This window comes from Sus scrofa, chromosome 1, assembly GCF_054392235.1.
Source record: "Sus scrofa isolate SSC_HxYL_T2T_F1_AM1 chromosome 1, Sscrofa_HxYL_maternal_Yorkshire_Landrace_v2.0, whole genome shotgun sequence".
Taxonomy (NCBI): domain Eukaryota; kingdom Metazoa; phylum Chordata; class Mammalia; order Artiodactyla; family Suidae; genus Sus; species Sus scrofa.
In genome coordinates, this window is record NC_139383.1 from 46,006,857 (window position 1) to 46,031,533 (window position 24,677).

General features: G+C 34.6%; 1 protein-coding gene across 1 annotated transcript in view; it reads right to left on the reverse strand.

Annotated features, from left to right (window-relative positions):
* Positions 1 to 24,677, reverse strand: part of EYS (EGF-like photoreceptor maintenance factor) — a 1,392,725-nt gene that overhangs the window by 698,485 nt on the left and 669,563 nt on the right. The window contains exons 21-22 of the mRNA XM_084958241.1: positions 15,251 to 15,375; positions 7,620 to 7,741 (exon numbers count right to left, since the gene is read on the reverse strand). Coding sequence (XP_084814367.1) covers positions 7,620 to 7,741; positions 15,251 to 15,375 — 247 coding nt within the window. The remainder of the gene's footprint in view (positions 1 to 7,619; positions 7,742 to 15,250; positions 15,376 to 24,677) is intronic.

Genomic DNA, 24,677 nt, shown 5'->3' on the forward strand with positions numbered 1-24,677 from the left:
ACCTAAAACCAAATGGTCTGTCTTGCTATCTTGTGCCTGGTTTTTAGGTCTATTTTGAAGATGACATTTAAAAATCAGGAATTGCAAATAGATTGTATTGGTAGAACTCAACACGTTTTCTCATTTAGAAAGTAGTTTTTCCTTTTCCATTTTGTTTACTAGAATACAACCTCTACACTACATAAAGATCTGTGTTTTAATTTCAAGAATACAATCAACAATTTTATTGGCGACTATCATTTGTAAAATGTAATGAGCATGAGCCACTGACAGTCATCATTTTATGTATCCATTTTGTTTGGTAGAAATTCATTTACTGAGGAAGAAAAGAGCAGTCCTGATCAAGCTAAAAAGAGGGAGAGCACTTGTCTTATATTTTTCAGCAAGCAAGTCTAGGGCATTCAATAAATTACGTTCTGTCACTTAAATTCTTTGACAGAGCATTTGAATTTCAGAATAAGTACTTTAGCACTTTGATACACTTTTACAATTAAATCTGCTGAAAGAACAATCTAAACTAATTATCAGCTTTTCAGAGATTGTCACAGCTCTAAACATTAAAAGAATCTGAGAGTTTAGGTCTTTAATATTATGTACCAAAAATTAATTCTCAGAAATAAAGAACAAATAGCAGGTGATATTCACATCTCAAGTAACTTTTCATTATCAAGCAAATAATATTTGTCATAATATTAATATTAAATGCAGTGGTATTAATTTTCTTTAATCTCATAAACATGCAGCTGAGTTAATATTTTATATGACAATGTAATTAGTAAGAGTTTTAAAAATAGCCTAAGTGGAATGTAGAAAGAGTGTAGCATCTTTCTGAAGACGTATTTGAAAAAGGATGACACTGAAGGGAACTTGAGGTTAACACACCTAATGTGAAGAGAAATGCTACAAATTAGTCCAGTAAGAAAATGCTTTGTATTAAATTTTGCTATTTCAGGTTTTATATTCGGAAATTCAAAGCTTGCATATTCCCAATAATTTGAAATATTTTAACAGATTACATGGGCTATTATAGCAGCTGTTATACTTCTGTATACAAGATAATTGATAATTAAAAAAAAATTCTACATGCTAGTGGAGAATCTAACTGCCAACATATCTGGCATCTTTTAAGCAATTCCATGAAGTCCTCAAGCAACTCTGGAAAATAGAACAATCTTTCCAGGTAAGATACCTTAGAAGCTTAATTAGAATAAGAAAATCAGGTTTTTTTTGTTCGTTTGTTTGCTTGGGGTTTTTTTGCTTTCTTTTTTAGGGCCACACTCATGTCATATAGAAGTTCCCAGGCTACGGGCCTGATCAGAGCTACAGCTGCCAGCCAATGCCATAGCCACAGTAATGCTAGATCCAAGCTGTGTCTGTGACCACAGTTCACAGCAACGCTGTATCCTTTAACTCACTGAGTGAGGCCAGGGATATAACCTGTGTCCTCATGGATACTAGCCAGTCTCTTAACCTGCTGAGGCACAATAGGAACTTCCAGAAAATCAGTTTTTAAAAAGACAAATTTCATGAATGAAGGAAAATTAATCTATTTTCCTTATTAAAGGTATTCATATTTTCTTTCATTCTTAAGACAATCACAAGATTTCTGGTTTCTGGCTCAGTGGGTAAGGAACTTAAAAGCCATTGCTTCCTTCTTCATAAATATAAAAGCTGGGCAAACTGAAAATCAACAACTTTTTTTTAGATTGAGGTAACAGGGAAAACTGCTCCCCCCAAATTGGAGAGACAATAAGGCAGAAAAAAAGAATTACAGCTTAGTAGAACAGAAACTCAGGAGCAGAAAGCATTGCTAGAGCCAGTTCCAGGATAAGAAAACAAACTATAATTGACAAAATGCTGGAGGCCTACCTGGTGGGGAGGGATTTTAGAGAATCACCTATACTTTCATTATGTTTTACCTCCAGGAATTCCTCCAGATTCTTACAGTGAATATGTAAGAAAAATCCCTTTGTGCTTCCAATGGGAGGTGCGTGGGGGTGGGGGGGAAGAATTGCCATTCTAAAGTACTACCAAGAGAATTTTGTTGTTCTTAACAAGGCCTGACCTCAAGGGAAATTATTTTGCCAGAGTAATCAATCTGGGAGAAAGGATATACCCAACTCCAGTCTCCTGAGACTTTCTTGTCATACCTAAGAAGGGGAGAGCTGAGAAAACATGTGAATGTTACAGCCCAGAAGTGAGACTCAGGGTCACTAAAGGACTGAGACTGATCATCAGATTATGAACACTTCCCTCTTTTCTTACTTTATCTATATAATAGTGCTCCTTGGCAGTAAAAGGGACTGCAGTGGAAAGAACTGCACATTTTAGATCTATTTAAGAAGAAGTCTCTAAGGAAACCCAATAATTACTCTGGAGGAAAAACAAGGAAATAAGAAAATATTCTAACCTCTGGCAACCATAACTAGAGCAAACAGTAAACATGGCTTGACTCCTAGTCAGATAAAAATAAAGTCTCATACTAAACATCTAATTATCTCAATTATTTTTATTCAGCTCATCATGTGTGGCTATAAGTATAAAATTACAAGGAATGCTAAGAGACAATATAATTTGAAGAGACAGAGAAAGTATCAAAATCAGACTCAGATATGGTAGAAATTTTGCAGTTATCAGACTAGGATGCCCACTTTTGCCACTTTTATTCAACCTAGTGTTGGAAGTCCAGTAATCAGACAAGAAAAAGAAATAAACTAGTTCAAATAGGAAAGGAAGAAGTAAAATTATCACTATTTGCAAAAGGCATGACACTATATACAGAAATCTCCCCCCAAAAAACATCAAAAGACTGTTAGAACTAATAAATGAATTTAGCTAACTCAGGATATAAAATTTACATGCAGAAATCTGTTTAACTTCTATGCACTAATAACAAACTATCAGGAAGAGAAATTTTTAAAAAAAGTCCCATTTAAAATTGCATCAAAAAGAATAAGTTATCCTGTATAAATCTAACCAAGGAGGTGAAAGACTCATATTCCAATAGCTTTTTGGCATTGATGAAAGAAACTTTAGAAGCACAAGTGCATAGAAAATTTTACTGTGCTCATGGATTATAAGAAATAATGTTGTTAAAATGCCCATATTACTGAAGGCAATTTAAAGATTCAATGAAATCCCTATGAAAGTACCAATTGCATTTTTCACAGAACCAGAACAAATAATTCTAAAATTTGTGTGGAAACACAAAAGATCTCAAATAGCCAAAGCAATATTGAGAAAGAAGAATGAATCTGGAAGTATCATGCTCTGTGATTTCAGATTATACAACAAAGCTTCAGTAATCAACATAGCATGGTACTGTAACAAAAACTGGCTTATAGCTCAATGGAACTGAATAGATAGTTCAGAAATAAACCCACACACTTGTGGTTAATTAATGTATGGCAAAGGAGGGAGAAAAGACAGTCTCTTCAATAAACTGTGTTGGGAAAATTGGATAGCTACATGCAAAATAAATCAAATTCACTTTCTCAAACACATACAAAAATAACTTTGAAATCACTTAAAGACTTAAGTGGAAGACCTGAAACCATAAAATTATTAGAAGAAAAGATAGTCACTACACTCTTTAACATAGGTCTTAACAATATTTTTTTGGACTGTTGCCTTAGACCAGGTCAACAAAAACAAAAATAAACAAATGAGACTACATCAAACTAGGAAGAAATTGCAAACTAAAGGAAACTATCAATATAACAAAAAAGCAGCTTACTAAATGAGAGACAATATTTGCAAATCATATATCTGAAAAGGGTTAATATCCAAAATATACAAAAAACTCATCCAACTCAACATCAAAAAAACCCCAAACAACCCAATTAAAATAGACAAAAGTCCTGAATAGACATTTACTATTTGGATACATCTAGAGGGTATTACACTAAGTGAAAAGAAGTCAGACAGAGAAAGACAAATACTCTATGATATCAGATATATGTGAATCTAAAAAAAAAAAACAAACAGACAAACAAAAAAAAATTAAAACCAACTCACAGATGCAAAAACCAAATGGTTGTTGCCAGAAGGGAGGGGATGAGAAAGTAGATAAAGTAGGTAAAGAGTATTAAGATGCAGAAACTTCCAGTTACAAAATAAATATCATGGAGATATAAAACTACAGCATAAGGAATACAGTCAATAGTATTTTACTAACTTTATATGAGGACAAATGGTTCCTAGACCAATGGTGGTGATCATTTTACAATGTGTGTAAATGATAAATCTCTATGTAGTACACCTCAAACTAACATAATATTGTGTGCCGATTCTATTTCAATAACAGCAGGTGAAATTAAACAGCCTTGTTATTCTATTATTTTAATACAATATTAATGACTCTAACTTGATAGTAATATTTCTTCTTTCAAAGCCTTTTTTATATTTGAGCAAAATATTTTGCTTTTTAAATTCCAATTAATAATTTACATTCTACAACTTCATGTAAATCAATGAAACTAGAACACACCCTTATACCATGTACAAAGTAAACTCAAAATGGTTTAAAGATTTAAACATAAGACATGACATGCAAAACTTCCACAAGAGAACATAGGCAAAACATTATCTGACATAAACTATACAAACATTTTATGAGGTCAGTCTCCCAAGGCAATAGAATTGAAACAAAAATAAATAAAGGGGACCTGATCAAACCTATGCAAAACTTACACAGAAAAGGAAACCATAAAAAACAAAAAGAAAAGACAACCTATGGAATGGGAGAAAATAGTTGCAAACAATGAAATTTATAAGGGTTGACTCTTGGAAATATACAAACAAGTCATCAACTCAACAACAACAAAAAACAACCCATTTGAAAAATTGCCATAAGACCTAAATAGACATTTCTCCAAAGAAGACATAAGATAGCCAGCCATCACATGAAAAGATGCTCAACACCACTAATTATTAGAGAAACGCAAATCCAAACTGCAATGAGGTACCACCTCACACTGGTCAGAATGGCCATCATTAATAACTCTACAAATAACAAATACTAGAAATGATGTGGAGAAAAGGGAACCCTCCTACACTGTTGCCAGGAATGTAAATTGGTACAACCCCTATTGAAAACAGTACGGATGTTCCTCAGGAAACAAAATATAGAAATATGTGATCCATCAATCCCACTCCTGGGTATATATCTGAACAAAACTATAATTCAAAGAGATATGCACACCCCTATGTTCATAGCCACTATTCACAATAGCTTAGACATGGAAATAACCTAAATGTCCATCAACAGATGAATGGATTAAAAAGATGTGGTACATATATACAATGGAACACTACTCAGCCATAAAAAAAAATGAAATAATGCCATTTGAAGCAACATGGATGCAACTAATAATTATCATACTAAGTAAAGTAAGTCAGAAAGAGAAAGACAAATACCATATGATGTAACTTATACGTGGAATCTAAAATACGGCACAAATGAACCTATGTACACAACAGAAACAGACTCACAGACATGGAGAACATATTTGTAATTGCAAAGAGGGTGGTGGTGGGATGGAATGAGATTTTGGGGTTAATAGATGCAAACCATTACATTTAGAATGGATAAACAACAAGGTCATACTGTATATCACAGGGAACTATACCCAATCTCCCGAGATAGACCATAATGGAAAAGAATATTTTTTAAAAAAGCGTGTATATACACGTATGACTAAGTGACTTTTCTGTATAGCAGAAATTGGTACAAAAATGTAAATCAACTATACTTTAATAAAATTATGTCCTATTTTCAAAGGTATATTTATATTTTTGTGACATACCTAATTTAATATGTTTGTATACTGCTATAACATTGATAGGCATAACATTTAAATGTAAGTTCTTGTTCAGTAATCTAAATTTCCTCTATCTCTATTTAGTTATTTTGGAACATATCTAATGCATTAACAGAAGTAGTATCCCCCTTATCTCTTTTTACAGTTTTTACCCATACACTGTATCTTATGAGAGTAAATTTTTATTTTAGCTTTCAAGTTCTTGAGACAGTGGGTATAAGGATATCCATTTCACATTTATCTGTTAAATGCCATTATAAAACATAGGTTTATTATATCTATAACTGTTCCCTTTATTTAGTAGACTTGTGGCTTTATAAAACTATATATTTTTCAGGATTTTTTACATTCTCAGCATGTACTAATGTATTTATCCTTCAGATTTTAGTTTTTTATTAAAAGAAATAGCACTGGTGTTATTTGGTCCATTTTTTGCAATATCCCAGGAGAATTACTATTCTAAGGAATTTTAAAGATTTGGGTATTTTAAAGAATTTTAAAGAATTTTTAGGTAGTACATTCTTCTTGTTTAATAGAAAAATTCTATAAAGCATTTCTTTTCTAATTATTTAGATTTCCATATACCAGGTTGCATTCCCAGGAGAATAATATACTTAAAAGATGTATTTTAGTCAGTCTTTTTCTCTTTCTATTGACTCCCTAAGGAAACTATTATTGGTGTAATCTGAGGTGACATAAAATTAACTTCTTAATACAAAATACATCCCACACTCAGGTGTCAGAGTGCCTGAAATTCCTCCTGAGATATTATTCTCTTGTGATCACTAAGGGGAAAATGTGTTCTCTAGAGCAAAGCCTGGATTGGAGATCTCTCAGAGAAAGGAAGATGATGGTTCTGTCTTAGTTTATCCATGTCCCTCCCAGACAGATTAGACTTGCACCTAGGCTTCCTCAAATTCTTGTGTTTTGATGACAGGTTTCAGACATTTTTCTGTTCAATTCCTTAACCACTTCTGTATGCTCCTGCCTCTCTCTGATCTTCCAACTTTGGGGCATCTCCCACTCCACTCATACTTGGGCATCTTTCTCTGGAACTGGCCAGTCCTTACATTTCCTTGAAGTCTGATTCCTTAATCTTGCACTGGATCACCTGACTGTATGCCCTAATTATTTCACCTCAATCTTGGTTAAGACTGGTCTATCAATTAATAAAGTTTATAAATATACATTTAAAATTCCTGGCAGCACAGTCTTGCCAGTTTCTGTCCCCTTACTATATTCATGTGCCGTGGTCAGCTTTAATAAAGGATTATAGTCAAAAGTGATCCTTTAATAGAGATATTTCCACCAAGGTAAGTCAGTTCTAGTGCTAATGAAGTCACACTAGTCCAAATTTGCCAAGGAAGGAGATTCATCCTCCGGGGACATGCAACACTCTCAGCCTAACCCTGAAAAGCAGTGCTATGTCTTTGAGTGAAACAGAGGCTCTGCCAAGACACGGACAATATTAAGTAATTCCTCTACTGGCATCCTCCTTGTAAATGCATTAAAACATTATAGGACAATGCATGCAGGTCACTTGCACCTTAATGTAGATCAATTTATCAAAATACTTTTTTTCCTAAGAAGAAGGTCTGAGGGTGCATGTGATGGATGAACAGGAAGGGAAAAGGAATACTGAGAAAAGTGCAGTGAGTACAGGCAGAAGCAGAGAGCACTGGGATGAACTTCTCCAAACCCCATTTCTCACCTTGCCATGTTCCACTACTTCATTATTTACTCTACTTCCAACACAATGAAAGAAGTATCACAACAAAACCCATAGATAAGCTTTACCACAATTCCAGATGTGTGTAAACATGTCACGCCAACGCCAGTTTTATTTCCTATGTGTGTTCCATGAACAAGAAAGTTGGAAAGCCACTCAAGTTCCTTCTCACAGGGACGTCCTGACTTTCCTGTTAAACATAATCACAAAGCAGAGATTCAATTCTTAATAATAGTAATAATAATAATAAGAAGAAATTTATTCATACTATTACTATTTGTTGTAATTGTGCCAGGTATTAATATACATTGTTGCAGTTATCTTAATAATATCAATTAGCTATTATTACCTTCTCTAGTAGGTGAGAAAATTAAATTTAGAGAAAAAATGACTTGCCCTAAAATCACAGTTATGTAGAAATGGAAGCAAATGTATGTAAAATAAAGTTTCAGACTACCTTTGGCACCATTCTACATACCACATCCAAATGTCTTTACATATTTTACTTTGGAATAAACATACCCCATAACTCCATTTAAAATGAATCTTAAATTCAAAGGAAAGCAACAACTACAAGTTTCTCAAAATGAAATATTTCATTGGAATACCTGTAGTGTTTTACAGTTAGTATTTCTTAAGCTGTGGTTCTAAAGACTGTTAATATTATGTCTATGTTCCAGCTGACCATTGGCTGTAAGAATTCTCCTTAAACATGAAATCTCACTTACCATACTAAAACACTGCATGTTTGTCTTCTGTTTGACTCTTTCCAACATTTCATCATTAATCTGACAACCAACACTGCTAATCTACACATACAATATATGAGCTGTGGTTTACTAGGTACCTATTATAAACATTTTTAAACCATTAATTCTTTCCTATGAGGCAACTATTTGTGATAAATCTTAATATGTTTAAGAGCATGTTAACCTGAATATACTACTCCACATAGTGACAATAGTCTATAGAGGCAACTGTCACTACTCTTTGATGACCTATGTATACTTTAATGTAACTTTAAAAAAATATTTTTCTATGTATTATCCATTTAATCTGAACTCTGGCTAGTGAGAAATTCGGTCTGTTCTTCTTTCTATTTAGCAACATATTCTCACTGTTCTTCCCTGATAAGCTGTATGAGAACAATTAAAGAAGTATTCCGAGGTGCTTTGAAATCATTTAATGTAATACTATGCGATAAAAAGAAAACTACAACAAAAATTTTAAAAATATGGCAGGATCCAGATCAAAGTTAGAGGTAGTTGCCAAAAGACTAAATTTATCAAATCCACTCCAAGACTCTTTCCACTCTGCATTGCTCTTTCATATAGAGAACAGATCCCGTGGGTATCTCTATTAGGCAGGCTATAAAAACTGGTATAGAAAAAAATATTTTTGGAGGGATTATAAAAAGCCATCACAACCAGTTGTTCACATAGTTGAATCTCACAAATATATTGTTTTGCATAAAAGCCCATTCCATAAAAACACATAATCTGATAATGATTCCTGTAAAAGTCAAATAAACACAAACTTAATAACATCACTTAGATATACATACACATACAATAAAACTCGAAGGAACACTAAAGGGATGTTGAATATAGAATTCAAAATTGTTCTTACAAGGTTGGGGTGGGATATTAATGTGCTCAGAGAGGGATATAGGGCAAGCTAAAATTACTGCTGATATGTTACTTCTTAAAGCAAATGGTAGGTACACAATGTTTATTACATTATCTTATAAAATACATATACGTTGCACATTGCTTGTGTATTCTTTTGATTGAATAAAACAATTCACAATATATTTTAAACAGCTAAAAATAATAATGTAGTTTTCTTCTTGCATCTAATACTATTAATGATACTACAAAGCTTTAAAACATAAGATGGGAACTGAGAGAGAATAAGTTCACCAGACCAGTAAAAAGACAAGGAAGGTTTCATTCAGTAATATTACAACAAAAGAAAGAGACTTTTGAAATAAGAGAGAGAGATAGAACTCAAGTGCCTTGAACCAGAATTAGGTGGGAGAGTTTTCAAGTGCTGGGGTGAGCAAATGAAAAAATGCTGGAGGATATTGGACTGGGGCTAGAGTGTCGGTCAGTGCACTTAGGGCATCTGTGTTTGCTAATGATCACTCATTGACATTAAGCACCCACCCTCCTGTGGAGACAGGAAGAGAGGGGGCCACTGCTTTCTTCTATGATTCTATCAAAGGGATGACATTTCTGGGTTATGAAACTGGTAAAGGCTATAAGAAGATTTCCATCTCAAAGGGGCAAAGAAAGCAAATACATGTTTTCTAAAGCAAATGTTCTAAAGAAGAGAGGACAGGGCCTGGGGTCAAGAAGAAGCCTATTCAAAGTTCAGTTAAGCTGAGGGGAACAGTAAGGCCGTCTTGGGAAAAAACACGAAAATAGGGGGTTCCCTTTGTGGCTCAGCAGGTTAAGAACCCAACATAGCGTCTGTAAGGATGAGGGTTTGATTCCTGGCCTCACTCAGTGGGTTAGGGATTTGGGGTTGCCATAAACTATGGCACAGGTCACAAGTGAACCTCAGATTTGGTGCTGCCACGGCTGTGACACAGGCCTGCACCTGCAGCTCCGATTTGACACCTTGCTTGGAAACTTCCATATGCCACAGGTGGGGCTGTAAAAAGAAAAGGAAAACAAACAAACAAACAAAAAATAATGAAAAAGAACATAGGATAGAAAACATGTTAGTTGGGTTTCAGCACAGGAAACAGAATCCATTCTAAGTTTTTAAGCAAAACAGACCTTCATAACTGGGAATAAGATGCTTGCAAAATTATTAGAAAGAAGGGCTGAAGGAGTAATTTCAAGATCTGACTCTCTGGAGATGCCCCCGCAGTGGTAATCAGGAAGGGGTGCAGCCTAAAAGCCCCATTAGAATGACTGAGTTCAAGAGCCTACTGCTTAAGTTGAGGAAAGTTGGGTACCAGAGAGCTGCCATCACAACCTCCCTGGCTGCCTTGCCAGAAGCCGCTCCTGCTGTTAGTACTGCTTCTGAGAACCCTGTCAGGGACTCTGTGAAATCTTCTGCAGAGAACCCCATGTGTCTATCATATTCTTCCTCAGATGGAACTGCTAAGACACCCAGAGACAACCTCCACCAGATCCTCCAGATATCATGTCTGTTTATATTGGTGGAACTCAATTTATATTCACAACCACAGCTTCAAGGGAGTTTAGATATGGTAGTTTTTAATTTTCTTGCTTCTGCAGTATCACAACCACAATAAACAGGAATGGATGCTGAGTGCCAGTCACACTTATCAAAAATAAATAAATTAGATAAAGGTCTTCTACTGATGTAGGCCAGGTGCTGGTAAGAAATAGGAATAGAATAAGGGAATATAAAACAGGCAAATATAAATCCAATAGGTATGATTAAAAAAGAAAAGTTTAGGAACAGAGATGAAGAAAACATTCTTTGAGCCGCATATAGATTAGATGTCTACTTATAATAAAGTAGCCATACATTAAAAAAAAACACTGGTGATTAAAAATCAAAAAACCACAAGTTTTAATTAGCAATTCAGAAAAAAAGTGATCAAATCATTATGGTGTTATAGACATAGAGAACAGACTTGAGGTTGCCAAGGAGGAAAAGGGGTGGGGGAGAGAAGGGTTGGAAGTTTGGGGTTAGCAAATGAAAACCTCTATGTATAGTATGGATAAACAACAAGGTCCTACTGCATAGAATAAGAGACTATATTCAATGTCCTTAGTAAATCATAATGGAAAAGAATGTGAAAAAGAAAATATATATATATATGAATCACTTTGCTATACAGCAGAAATTAACACAACGTTCTAAATAAACTATATATCCATAAAATTAAAAAAAATCATTATGGTGTTAAACTCATAGCGCTATTCTAATATCTGACATCATGAAAAATAACTAAATGCTTACAGAATAAGCGATGTCAAAAAACACAGGTGTAAAACAAAGAATACTTTGTAGATGTCAAAGTATAATAAAAATAAGAAAAATTAGACTAATTTTTAAAGTGACAAATAAAGAAAATCTTTAAATACATCAATAAACACAACTAGAAACCATTTTAACACTACCATTCTCTGCTGTAACATGGAAGTTATAATAGCTTGAGTTTATTAATGAAAGTAAAAGTCACCATTTCAAAGATTTATGTTTTACTTTCTTTTCATTTTCCCTCTCAGCACCAAGTGGTTTTCATCTAATCTGGGGAAAATAAAATAGAATAAAATTTATAATAATTCTCCCTGAGTAGTGTATACACACACACACACACACACATTTGTCTTTTTGCCATTTCTAGGGCCACTCCGTTGGCATATGGAGGCTCCCAGGCTAGGGGTCTAATCGGAGCCATAGCCACCAGCCTACGCCAGAGCCACAGCAATGTGGGATCCGAGCCACGTCTGCAACCTACACCACAGCTCAAGGCAACACCGATCATTAACCCACTGAGCAAGGGCAGGGACCGAACCCGCAACCTCGTGGTTCCTAGTCGGATTCGTTAACCACTGAGCCACGACGGGAACTCCCAGTAGTTAATATATTATGTAGCAATTGGCTAACATAAATTAAGTTTATCTTCTTTCCGAAGTCTAATTTTAGAATGTGTAGAAGAATTGATTTTTACATCTAAATCTTCATGAAAATACCATAATATATGCTCTTTATTTCATACTTAAGATTTTCTTTTTTATTGTTCATGGATCTCAAAAAGGAAGATAATTCTGTATCTCTTGTTCTAAATACAAAAGTCCTATCCCTAACTTAATAATCCTGAGTGCTGGTGGCAGACAGAAAATGTATTTGTGTCTCTGTTTCCTTTCCCCAAGGACAATGCAGCATTTCTGCTTCAAAATTAATAATACTATTTTAAGAGCAAAATACGTATCTGCAGTTTATATCATTACCTTTATAAACATAGCTGTACCCCTCCTGAGTTTAAAAAAGTGTCTAGGCTCAGTGACTGCCCCAGGGACTGAGAACAGTTCTGGGAGAAGCATTCACATTTGCATCACTAAGATTCTCCCCTTCACTTTCAATTTTCTCATAATGAGATAACTGTGGTTTCACTTACTGAGTGTTAAATATTTTTATATAACACTTTAAGTGGGACTGTTTAGGCTACAGCACAAGCACATTTTATTTTGTATTGATACTTCAAAGGAAAAAGGCTGACCAGCCATTGGACTTACTGCCTAGGCAGAGGGTGAGCTCTGTGATCAGGACTGCTCTGAACTGGGACAAAGACGTCATGAAGAGAGGGTAGCTGAAGTCTGAGATCCAACCTGTGCTCTGCTGGGGTGTCACTACCTTATCCATTTGCCTACAGAGAGGGAGAGGGCCTCAGCTAACTATGGCCCTACAATGGCCAGAGTCAAAAATGGACTGTACTTTTCCAACATGTGCTGGCAGGAATTTCTTGGCACGAAACCAAAGAGCAGAGTCTTCTAGCTTATTTATATCCAGTTTAAATTTCAGCTGTGTTTTGTAGATTCATTTGGTGAGGAAACCAACAGTTGATATTTCAAACTGTGCTCTGCTCAGAATGTGGCAGGAGTCATGCAGCTGTTTGGACTAAAAAGTGGGAGGGAGTGAGAAAAAAGACAAAATTACAAATCTTGAGGCACAATGGAGGAGCCACCCAAGATTAAGCTGTGGTGTAGGTTGCAGCTGTGGCTCGGATTGGATCCTAGCCCAGGAACTTCCATATGCCCTGTGTGCAAAAAAAGACAAAGAAAAAGAAAAAAAAGAAGTAAAAGCCTGGTGAAAGTAGGTTTCTATCTGGAACAGTGTAACATAAGAATAATGGCCTGTTTTAGAACAGAGCATAAGAAAGAATTATCAGGATTATTTCAAACTAGTTTCCTCCAGGGATGAGTGGAGCAGTATAAACCAAATGAATCATCCTTTGTGTTTTTCTATGACATTGAGGAGAAGCCAAATTGCTATTAACTATGTAGAAAAATGGTAAGTTCTCAGTTTTTGAGAGAGATGATCAGACAAATCTGGCTGGACAACACTCCTAAAGAATTCTCACAGTGGTGAGAACTTACCACCAATATCCCATACACTGATGAATCTTATTGTCAAAGGTCCTTTTTCTTTCTTTCCTTTTGGTTTTTTTTTTTTTTTTTGGATGATTGTCAATTTTTTAAAAAATATTTACTAAGAGCTTTTAACATGATATCTATCCTTAAAAAAAATTGAAGCTTGCAATGTAATACTATTAACTACAGGCACAATATTGTACAGCAGAGCTCTAGAACTTTTCATCTAGTATAAGTGAAACTTTATGGTAAGTTGCTATTTAATGTAAGCCCTTTTTGGGAGAACTTAAGATATGAGGGTATAGCCCCCAGACCAAACTTCCTGGCTGTGAATTTCAGTTTTGCTACTAATGTGCTGTGAGAGAGTTCCCAGAGACTCTGGGACTCCATTTCCTCATTGGTAGAAGGCGATGAAAATAATGCCTTCTTCACAATGTCCATATGAAAACTGAATAAATTAGTACACGTAAATAGCACAGTGCCCACACTAATACTGTTATTAGAATTAGAATTAGAATTCATAGATATTCAAGGCCTTCCAGAGTAGGCCTTCAAAATCTAAAATTCAGAATCCAAGAGAAAGAAGAGCTCAATGACAGGTAGAATCTTCCAGGATAAAAAGGATGAAGGAAAAAATTTAGAATTACATCAAAATCAATATATGATAGGTGTGAGGAAGGAAATGACTACAAATGGGTGGCCTAAGCACTTTTTGGGGAGGGGTATAGTCACATGACTGGCTGTGGTGGTTGTTACACAGTTTTACGCATTGTAAAGACTACATAGAACTATAGGCCAAAGAGTGAATTTCACCATAAAAATTAGGAAAAAAAAATAGGAAAACAAAAACAACACCAACCAACTACACTATGAAAGAAAATGAGAAAAGATTAAAGGGTAACATGCAAGAGCAAGATTATTCCTTAAATGACTTCAGAAGTAGGATGTGTTGGTGTGGTTAAGAGCCCTGGCTGGAGAGATCCCTTAGGGTGGGACAGGGGTCTGAGAATTATGTACAGTTAAAAAGAATATGACCAAAAAGAGAAACGGCTCCAAAAGTTGTCCCTGAATAAAATCAGTTCACTCACCTTGTCCATCTCTGTACTGACAATCATTGGAAGTAATAATAATGCAAATATTAATAAGAGCTAACATTTCTAAAGGGCTTGCTATGTGCCAGGCACAATTGATCTAAATAAAGATCAGGAATTTGAAGTTTATGTAAATTTTGAAAATACCTTAGTGAGATACAATACTCTAAGCACCAGGATTTCCTGCTGAGAGCCTAAGTGATTGATTAGTAGTATCACAAAACAACCATTTCATAGTTTTTAAGTGTGATTATTACTTAGATTCTGGTTGATAGGCAACAACATTAATGGAGAATTGACATATATATATATATATATAAAACTGGGCCACTGGTGTACAATTGAAATTGACAGAACACTATAAATCAACTATAATGGAAAAAATAAAAATTATAAAATAAAAAAGTGTATTGTATAATCACACATTTATACTACACTCATGTATATGTAAATTCATATATTTTGTAAATAAATATGTACATTATACATTATTATTATTTTTTCATTATATATTATTATTATTACCTTGTTGACATTTGCAAATATATCCATTGATGTGATTCTCAGAGTTTGCACCATATACACATGGTGACGAAACACATCCATTTATGTTAATTTCACAGAATTTCCCAGAAAATCCAGGGAGACATCTAAGAAAGAAAAGTGAAAAATACTCATATAATACATACTGTAGAGTTCATATTTGCCAAATTAAGAGAAAAGTTAAGGGCATGAAGTAGTCATTTATTATAGTGGATTTGTGAGAAAAAATTTAATGAGTATTTATCAGTATCTTTGGTGAAATTAAGGCCAATTAATCTAAAGACAACCATACTCATAAGCAAAAAGGGAAAGCAAAGAAGACTCAGGCATCATAGAGCTTAATCACTGTAGATTTTACTCTTTCCATTCTATTTTAAATATATGTAGCTTGTATATACATATATATGTGTGTGTGTGTATATGTATATGTGCACATATATATATATATGCATGTATGTATGTAGTACTATTAAAGTGTCTATGCCTCTATACTATAAAAAAAACATTGACTAAAGTTGATTTTAAGATAGTCAACTTTTAAAATGGTGACAAACTTGATAATTGTTTAAAATGTTTCATAAATATTTAATTATACAATAATTCCTTAGTGACCCCTATTAGCCCAAATCCTGACCACATTTACTTACATTTATAAAGCAAATAATTTGAAACCAATACAGAGGGCAATGTAACATTTAAAATATTGCTTTGCTTATTCTTGGTTTGATAGTAATATCACATTTCACCTTAGAATTCTTTCATTCAGTTGTGTTTTCAACAACCTGTGGCTGGGAACTGCCTGGAGGGGATATAAAGGGGTGAAATGTGGCTCCAAAACAGGATATCTCAGTCTAACATTCAGTGCCTATGAATGTGACCTCATTTGGAAAAAAAGGTTTTTGCAGATGCAATTAAGGATCTTGAGATATATCACACTGGATTTACCAGGTGGGCCTGAAACCCAAAGACAAGTGTTCTTATAACATAAGTGACACAGAGACACGTAGAGAAGACCATGTAAAGAAGGAGGCAGAGCTCAGGGTCATGAAGCCCCAAGCCAGGGAAACTGTGGAGTTTCTAGAAATTGCAAAAGTAGGATTGTTTAAAAATATGTATGTATATATATATATAATTTGCAGTCACTGCTGCTGCCTAGAAAGAGTATGGACTTCATATAGCTAGTCTAGGAAAAGATAAAAATTCAGTATCTGGAGTACTGGAGTACTTTCTACTGAATGCATATGGCTTTTGCACCATTGTAAAGTAAAAAAAAAAAAAAAAATCTAAGTCAAACCACTGTAAGTTTGGGGACCATATGTACTTGGAACTGCCAAATTTAAGTTTAAAAGAATCAAAGATAACTTTGTGTGTGTATATAAATACACACACACACACACACACACACACACACAAACACACACACTTGTATGCAGGATTTTTGCTGGTGCCCTGGCACCTCCACAAAGAGTATAACCTTGCTGACACCTTGATTTTGGATTTCTGGTCTCCATAGCTGTGATGAAATAATTTCCTGCTGTTTTAAGCCACCAAATTTGTGATCATTTGTTACATCACTGCTAGGAAACTAATACAGAAATTGACATTACAGTCTGTATCTGCTCATGTCATTCCTCTCCATATTTTCATATTGAGGAATAATTTTATACAAATCCCTTTGATGTCAGTTATCAAACTATGGTGTAAAAACTAATGGAGGATATACAAACATGGATTAAAGTGCAGTGTACGTTAGATCTCATTGTGGTTCGGTGGGTTAAGGGCCCAATAATGTCTCCATGAGGATGCGAGTTCTGTAGGTTAAGGATCCAGCATTGGCATTGCTGAAAGCTGCTGTGTAAGTCACAGATGCAGCCCAGATCCCTTGTTGCTGTGGCTGTTGCATTGGCCTCAGCTACAGTTTCACTCTGACTCCTGGCTGGGGAACTTCCATGTGCTTCAGGTGTGCCCGTAAAAAGAAAAAAAAGAAGTACAAGTTCATGAGAATTACACATTTACTGAGTGCCTACAATATCAAAGATCTTCTAAGAAAGCTAAAAAAAGTAAAACTTTGCGTCTGCCTTCAAGAAACAACTTGCCTACTTGGGCTAATAGACAAATAGCAAAAATAATAATATGACAGCAGCTCTCAAAATATAACATAACATAATAAATGGAGACATGCATTTCTAGCATGGAAAAGAGTTTTTGCAAAAGTGAGCTTAAGAAAAGAGTGAGTATTAATTCAGAAATTGCAAATAGTTTTAAACGGCTGACATATAATGTGTGAGAGCACAGTGTGGGGTGATGTTGGTAGAAAAGGATAAATTAATAAACGTAAGGTTAAGAACATTATATACTTTTGGATCATAATTTTCACAATAGCTAATATTTACTGAAGACTTATAAACAATTAACCTTTCTAAAATCATAGCACTAGCAAATTTCATAGGTGGAATTTAAAACCAGAAAGTATGACTCCTTTTTACCAGCCCACACCTATCACCTAGCCAAAGTTGGTCACTTTGTTTTGAGTAACTAGCTCTAACCAGCCAAAGATAGTAGACAACTGTATTAACCAATCCTGCGTACTAGAGTGACTCCAATATTCTAGACCCTCACTGGAACTAATTGAATACTCTCTTTCTCCTGACCAACAAACAATAAGACCTGTTTTAGCCATGTATGGATTTATGAATTTGTTTTGCACTATCAAGGTGAAATCTTCAATACTGGATTATCACTAAAACCAAGAACCTCCTTCTTTTTGTAACACAGAGAAATCTAGGATAATTTCCTCTCAAAGGAAATTCTACATTGGTGGTGGTCGGTCCCTTACAAGTAAAGTAAACAGAGTTAGGGTTCATTTGTTCATCATGGAAGTGTTCATTGTCTTTCCTATTAATATCATAAATTTCTCTTCAAAAATACTCTGTCAATTAGATAGTTGCCAGCACTATATGAAATGCCTAGCTATCCACATTCTTCTCCATCACCAATATGGATATTGCTTTTAATTTATTCTGCAAAGGAAAAAAAACATGAATGTTATAGTTTTAGGTTTTGGAATTGGGTTAGCTTTTAAAAATTTAACAGTCTTTTCTTAGAATAATTTTAGATTTATAGAAAAATGTTTCAAGGGTAGTATATAGGCTGTTCCCACATACTCTATAGTCAGTTTGTCCTACTGTTAGCATCTTATATGAATACGGTATATTCATCAAAACTAATGACACAATATTGATAGATTACTATTACTCAAAGTCTATGCATTATGGAGACTTCTTTAGTTTTTACCTATATATATTTTTTAATGTTCCAGGACTTTGTTCAGGACACCAATTACATGTAGTTGCCATGTCTCCTTTGCCTCCTACAGGAGGCTGTAACCATTTCTCATACTTCCTTTTTTTCTGATGATTTTGAGAAAACACTTAACACTGGTTAAGTGTTTTGTACATTGTCCTTCACTTTCGGCTTAATTAATGTTATTCTGACATATACTCAGGGGATATGAATTTGGGGAATAAAGATATGACCGGAAACATTCGTTCTCATTAAATCATATCAAGTACAGCCTTTGGAAGGAAGTTGCCATGCACATGCCACATTCAAGGGGTGTAGGGAGTTATGCTGCATCTCCACAAGAAGAGAATATCTACAAAACAATTTGAAACTGTTGAAGTTAAAAACTTTGCTGGAATTTTGAGTGGTATTGCTTTGACTCTATAAATTAAGATAAATCAAGTTGGGAGAAATAACATCTTAAAAATATTGAGTGTTCCAATTAATGAATAAGGAATATCTCTCAGTTTAGTTAGATCGTCTTTGAATAAAGAATATCTCTCAGTTTACCTAGATTATTTTTTATTTCTTTCATCAGTGTTTTATATTTTTCTACATTCAGAAATTGCACATACTTTATTATATTCATACATGTGTTTTACCTTGGGGTGGTTGCTATTTTAAGTGATATCGATATTTGTTTTCTATTTCTTTCTTTTCAATATCCCAGTGTTCATTGCTAGAAAGCAACTGACTTTTATAAACTGACCTTATATCCTACAAACTTGCTACACTAGCTTATTATTAGTTTTGGGAGTGGTTAAAATATTAGCAGATTCCTTGGGGGTTTGTACAAAGATATCTGTAGATAAAGACACTTCTCTTTCTTGTCCGAAGTAAATATTTTACTTTATTTTATTAGGCTGAGGAAGTTTCCTTTAATTCCTAGTTTTTTGACAGTTTTTATTGTGAATGTGCTTTGACTTTTTTAAAATGACTTTTGTGCATCTATTAATGTCTTCATATAGCTTTTCTTATTCATGTTAACATGATCATATGCTAACAGTCAAATGATACATGAAATGATAATATGATACTATGATTGATATGACTATATTTTCTTAATCATTTATTAATATGATGAATTGTACTGATTGATTTATGAATGTTAAGCCAATCTTGTTCTCCTGGAATGACCCCAGTTATTGATTCAGGTTTGAACACAGTCATCTTTTTGTTATTCTCAAGGAGCTTATTTCAATTTAAAAGTTTAATGTTAAACTTTTATCTTTTGTTCTTGCAAGTTTATGTGATTTTTGCATTCCTCGCTTGAATTATGAAGATCTAGGCGAGGAATTCTGTCCATTCTTAAAATATGGAAATGCATAACGTTTTACCGCCTTGTACTCCATGAATACTTACACGGAACTGGGTATTTATATTGATAATAAAAGTAATTTAATCTCATAAACATCTATTCACTTTACAAACACTTTAATAGAATTTCTGACAGATTGAAATAATGTAGATAATTTGTTTTTACAAAGGATTTATTTGAAATCTAGTAAGACAATTTTGTCCTAACAAGTGAGAAGTCAACTCTTCTTGGGCCCCAGCTAACTATTGACCATGAGATGAGAGAGACAGAATACAAGGAGTCTTGTTTTACAGCAGTAGAGACTCAAGCAAGGAAAGTGAATAGGAACCAGAGCCAAGGTAAGGCAACTTTCCCTGTAAGTGATGAACTGCGGGGGGGCTCACTGTGAATGAGTCTGAGAGTTCAAAACTCCATGGTGACCCAGTCAAGGAGGGGCCTTCACAATATTTGAGACTTGAGATTTATCTCCAGAAGTTGACCAGGTTCCCACAGTAAATACCAGAGGGAAAAAAAAAAAAAAAAAAACCCTTTTGCTTCTGACAGGGGGAGGGGAAAAGGAGGCATTTGAAATACACCAGAGACCTCTGTTCTTTTCAACTAGGTCTCCTCTCAGGAGAAACTATGTAACCGGACCCCAACCTGCTGGAGTTTTACCAGAGCCCTGATGACCTGGGAGAATGGAAATACCAACTTCAGCCCTTTGTGGCCATCCTCTCTCACCTGTGTGGAAAATCTGAGAAACACTTGTGAAGTTTAGAGTCCAGAGACATAGGCTCACTGAAGACTGAGACCTAATCATAAACCTAGAACCTTCTCCTCCACTCACAATTTATACCAAATTCCTGAACACCTAGTTACACCCATGGAATGCCATTCAGTGCTAAAAACAAATTAGCTATCAAGCTAAAACAGGACATGGAGGAATCTTAAATACAAATTACTAAGTGAAAAATGCTAATCTGATATGGCTATATACTTTGTCACTCTGACTGCATGACCCTCTGAAAAAGGCAAAACTATAGAGCCAAAGAAAAGATCAGTGGTTGCTAGGGGAGAGAAGGGAGTGTGTGTGGGAGGTGTAAGCAGAGCACACAGGACACTTAGGGCAGTGAAAATGTTGTGTATGATATCATAATGATGAATATGTACGCATACATTTGTCCAAATTCATAGGATGTACAAGACCAAGAGTAAACACTAAGGTAAACTATGATCTTTGGAATGATTACAATGTGTCGATGTAGGCTCATCCTTGTAAGCAAATGTACTGGTATGGTGAATGATCTTGATAACTGGGGAGGCACATGTGTCGGGGTAGGAGATATATGGAAAGTATTTATAACTTCCTTTCAACTTTGTTGTAAATCTGAAACTCCTAAAAAAGTAAACTGTAAAAAAAAAAAAAGGTAAGACACTAGTAAATCATGAAAATGTCACAGAGCTTTTAATATATGTGTCTTATATTAAAACACAAATTAATTCTTCAACATAGCAATTCAAAAATAAGACACTGCAAGAACATTTCTTTTAATGATAACTTCAAATAAAACTTCAGAGTGACCCAATCTTATACTTCCATTTGAGTATTTGATATTAAAATACGTTTGTTTGGATGGATATTAGCAGGAAGTAGTCACCATTAGTGATTATTCAAATCGGAAAATATTGCTTCATCATCTGTTGGAGATAAGTGTAAATGGAATCGCTTTGAATGCTTTGTTGCTACTCTAATAACAACCTCACTGCTAGTAATCACCACTAGTAAACACTCTGCTAGTAATCACCGCTTTAACCAATTCCTTTCCAAAATCCTCCTCTAGGTTCCCCATTGTTGTTGCTGATACACCTTGACATGCCTACCTTTATTTCACATTTACTAAGATTAACAATACAGTACTTCTTGTCATCATCTTCTTCATTAGTACCTTTTTCTTGAAGACATTAAAGCGTAATCCACATCTCTGATTGGTCTTGTCCATTGAAGGCTCTACAGGTTGCACCACACCCAAACCACCACTTGAGACACTTACCAAGTTAAATTATGAAGCACATAACAAAGAAATCTGGAGATAGTTTATTAAACAAATCAGATAATGCATAAAATCATTCAATTGAGGTGAGGAAAAAAACGAACAGTATTCATACACTGAAATTCCATCCCACACAATCAATTTTGTTCAGAAATCTTTTTCTTTTTAGCTGACAAATGCTAAAATTGAATTGTAATGAGACAATTCAACTTACATACATTCACTAAACTCATTTCTGACTTTGAAATATTTACTTTCCAGTTTAAAATGAAATACAGTTACAATCTCTAATATTGCATTTGCCCTACCTTTGTGGCACAATTTAGTAGGGTGTAGATTAATTTTTTTAAAGGGATTATATTATAACATATTTTTTCAACTTCAAAGCATCAACATTAAAAACATCTATCTTAAATGCTCAGAATCTGAAGTACTTATTCATTATTGGAAACTTTGCTGAAGAAAATGATTCTAGAGTTAGAATAACTGAAACATCAAATATGTGGAGAAGTCACTTCATACAGTTTCAAAATCCTCACAGTCCTTTTCTGTGAGCTATTTTCTTTCTTTTTAATAATTAATGACTGCAACTGTACATGTAACTATTGCTTTAGGATGTACCACAATATGAAGTGCTCATCCCTCTGAACATCAGACACCCCTTGATAGGTAACTGATAACAGTCATCAACAGGGAGCCTCCAATTAAGAATCCACATAGCTTAAAGATATCTTCCACTTAAGTATGTTTATGTGCTTATATCTTAGTCAAAAATAGATACCTTCTGGAGTTTTTGGCTGTTTTTTTATGTAAGTAGCATAGTTCTGGGGAGTAGCCATAGGCAAAACAAAGCAAAATGATTTTACATCTCATCACTGTACTCTGATCTCTTCTTTGTCCTAGATGATACACCAGATAATCAAACTGGAACTGAAATGGTTGTAAAACTGATCTAAATCATGAAATTCAAATATTTTTACTATATTCACATGAATGATCATGGATTCACAACACTGACTTTTTAGATTTTCTTATTTTATTCCTATAGATACTTTTATATTATAAACTACCAGATCCCTGGGAAACACAGCAGGGGAAGACAGGTTGATTCATCAGGGATTTCCTAGTAAGTAGCAGAACCTGACCACGTCAGCATTAATTATTTGCTCAAAAGCTATGACATTATGTTACGCCTCACTATTTTCTGTTCTATTCAACTGAGCACATTTTATCTTCTAAATATTTAAAAACACAGGTATTTTAAACACAGTTGATTAAATTGCTGCAGAAATGATGATAGATTGGAATCTAAATTACTACATGTATTTTCAAACATACAGTTTCATTTTATTGTAGCCTTAAGTAAATTGCAAAAAGTATAATCCTAGTTAATATGAGAAATAGGTATTTTTATTAGTATTGCTTAAATTATGAATCTTTAAAGGCCATTCTTAATTTAACATTTTTACTTTTATCCTGAGTAATTCTAATATCATTACTACTAATTATGTATATGAATTGAGTATAATATTCTCAGAAAGCAATTATTTGTAATATAAATCTAAGTTAAGAAACTCTCAAGAGAGACTTTACAAATCATAATATTGTCTAAATAGCTGTTGAAACAACATATGAACAAGCAAAATAATTTAGATAAAAAGGAAGGGATGATAACTACAACTGCCTTAGCTGTTGTAAATGCACAAAACTCTATGAATTTCTTTTTATAGATGATATTATTTCACATCAGTCTTTAATAAAACATTTTGCTTTAAACTTTGATCTTGAGAGTACCTACATCTCAGAGCACCATATTGTTTTGATTTGGAATGCCCCATATACAGTAACTGAGCCAAGGACTTGAACTCAGGTTGTTTAGTTAGAAGGTGATGACAAATATCCAAAAATGATGAAGTGAGGAGAATAAGAAGGAGAAGAAAGAAGTTATTAGGAATACACTATTTAGCTGTGTACCTCTGTGAATACTGGGGTTCAGTCCCACTACAGCGGTTTTAAAATTCTTTCATACTTCTCTCGTCAAAAAATGGAGTCTAATTCTTCTCTTATTGAGTGTAGGTTGTACTTAGTAATTCATTGCTAATATGTAGACTACAGTGAAAGCTTGCCTTCCTCTTTCTTCTCCTTTAATTTTCTTGGGCAAGTCAACACTATGGAGAAGATAAGGTGAAGAATGGTAGCCCCTGGCCAGGAGCTGTATGAGGGAACCTGGAAGAGGATCTTTTAGCCTCAAGCAAGTCTTTATACATACATACTTTTTTTTGGGAGGGGGGCACATGCCTGGCATGCAGAGGTTCCTCCAGCCAGGGATTGAAGCCATACTACAGCAGCTGTTAGGCCACCATGGGACTCCAGCAAGTCTTCTTAAGACTGTAACCCAGCTGACATCTTGATTGAAACCTAATGAGAAATCTTGAGCCAAAACCACTCAGATGAGCCACTCCTAAACTCCTGAACTACAGAAGCATTAGTAATGCATAAATAAATGTTGTTCTATGAAGCCACTGGATTTGGGAGTAGTTTGTTACACAGCAGTAGATAACTATGCATTCAGTGAGGATCTTCTGAAGATCTGTGAAGAAGGCACATCAGACATTTTTCCTGGGAATGATTGAGAGATGCAGCAATTGTGTGCCAGCTCTGTCTGCGTTAGTCAAGGCTGCCCCCAGTACATTAGCATATCCACACCTCTGGGCTAATT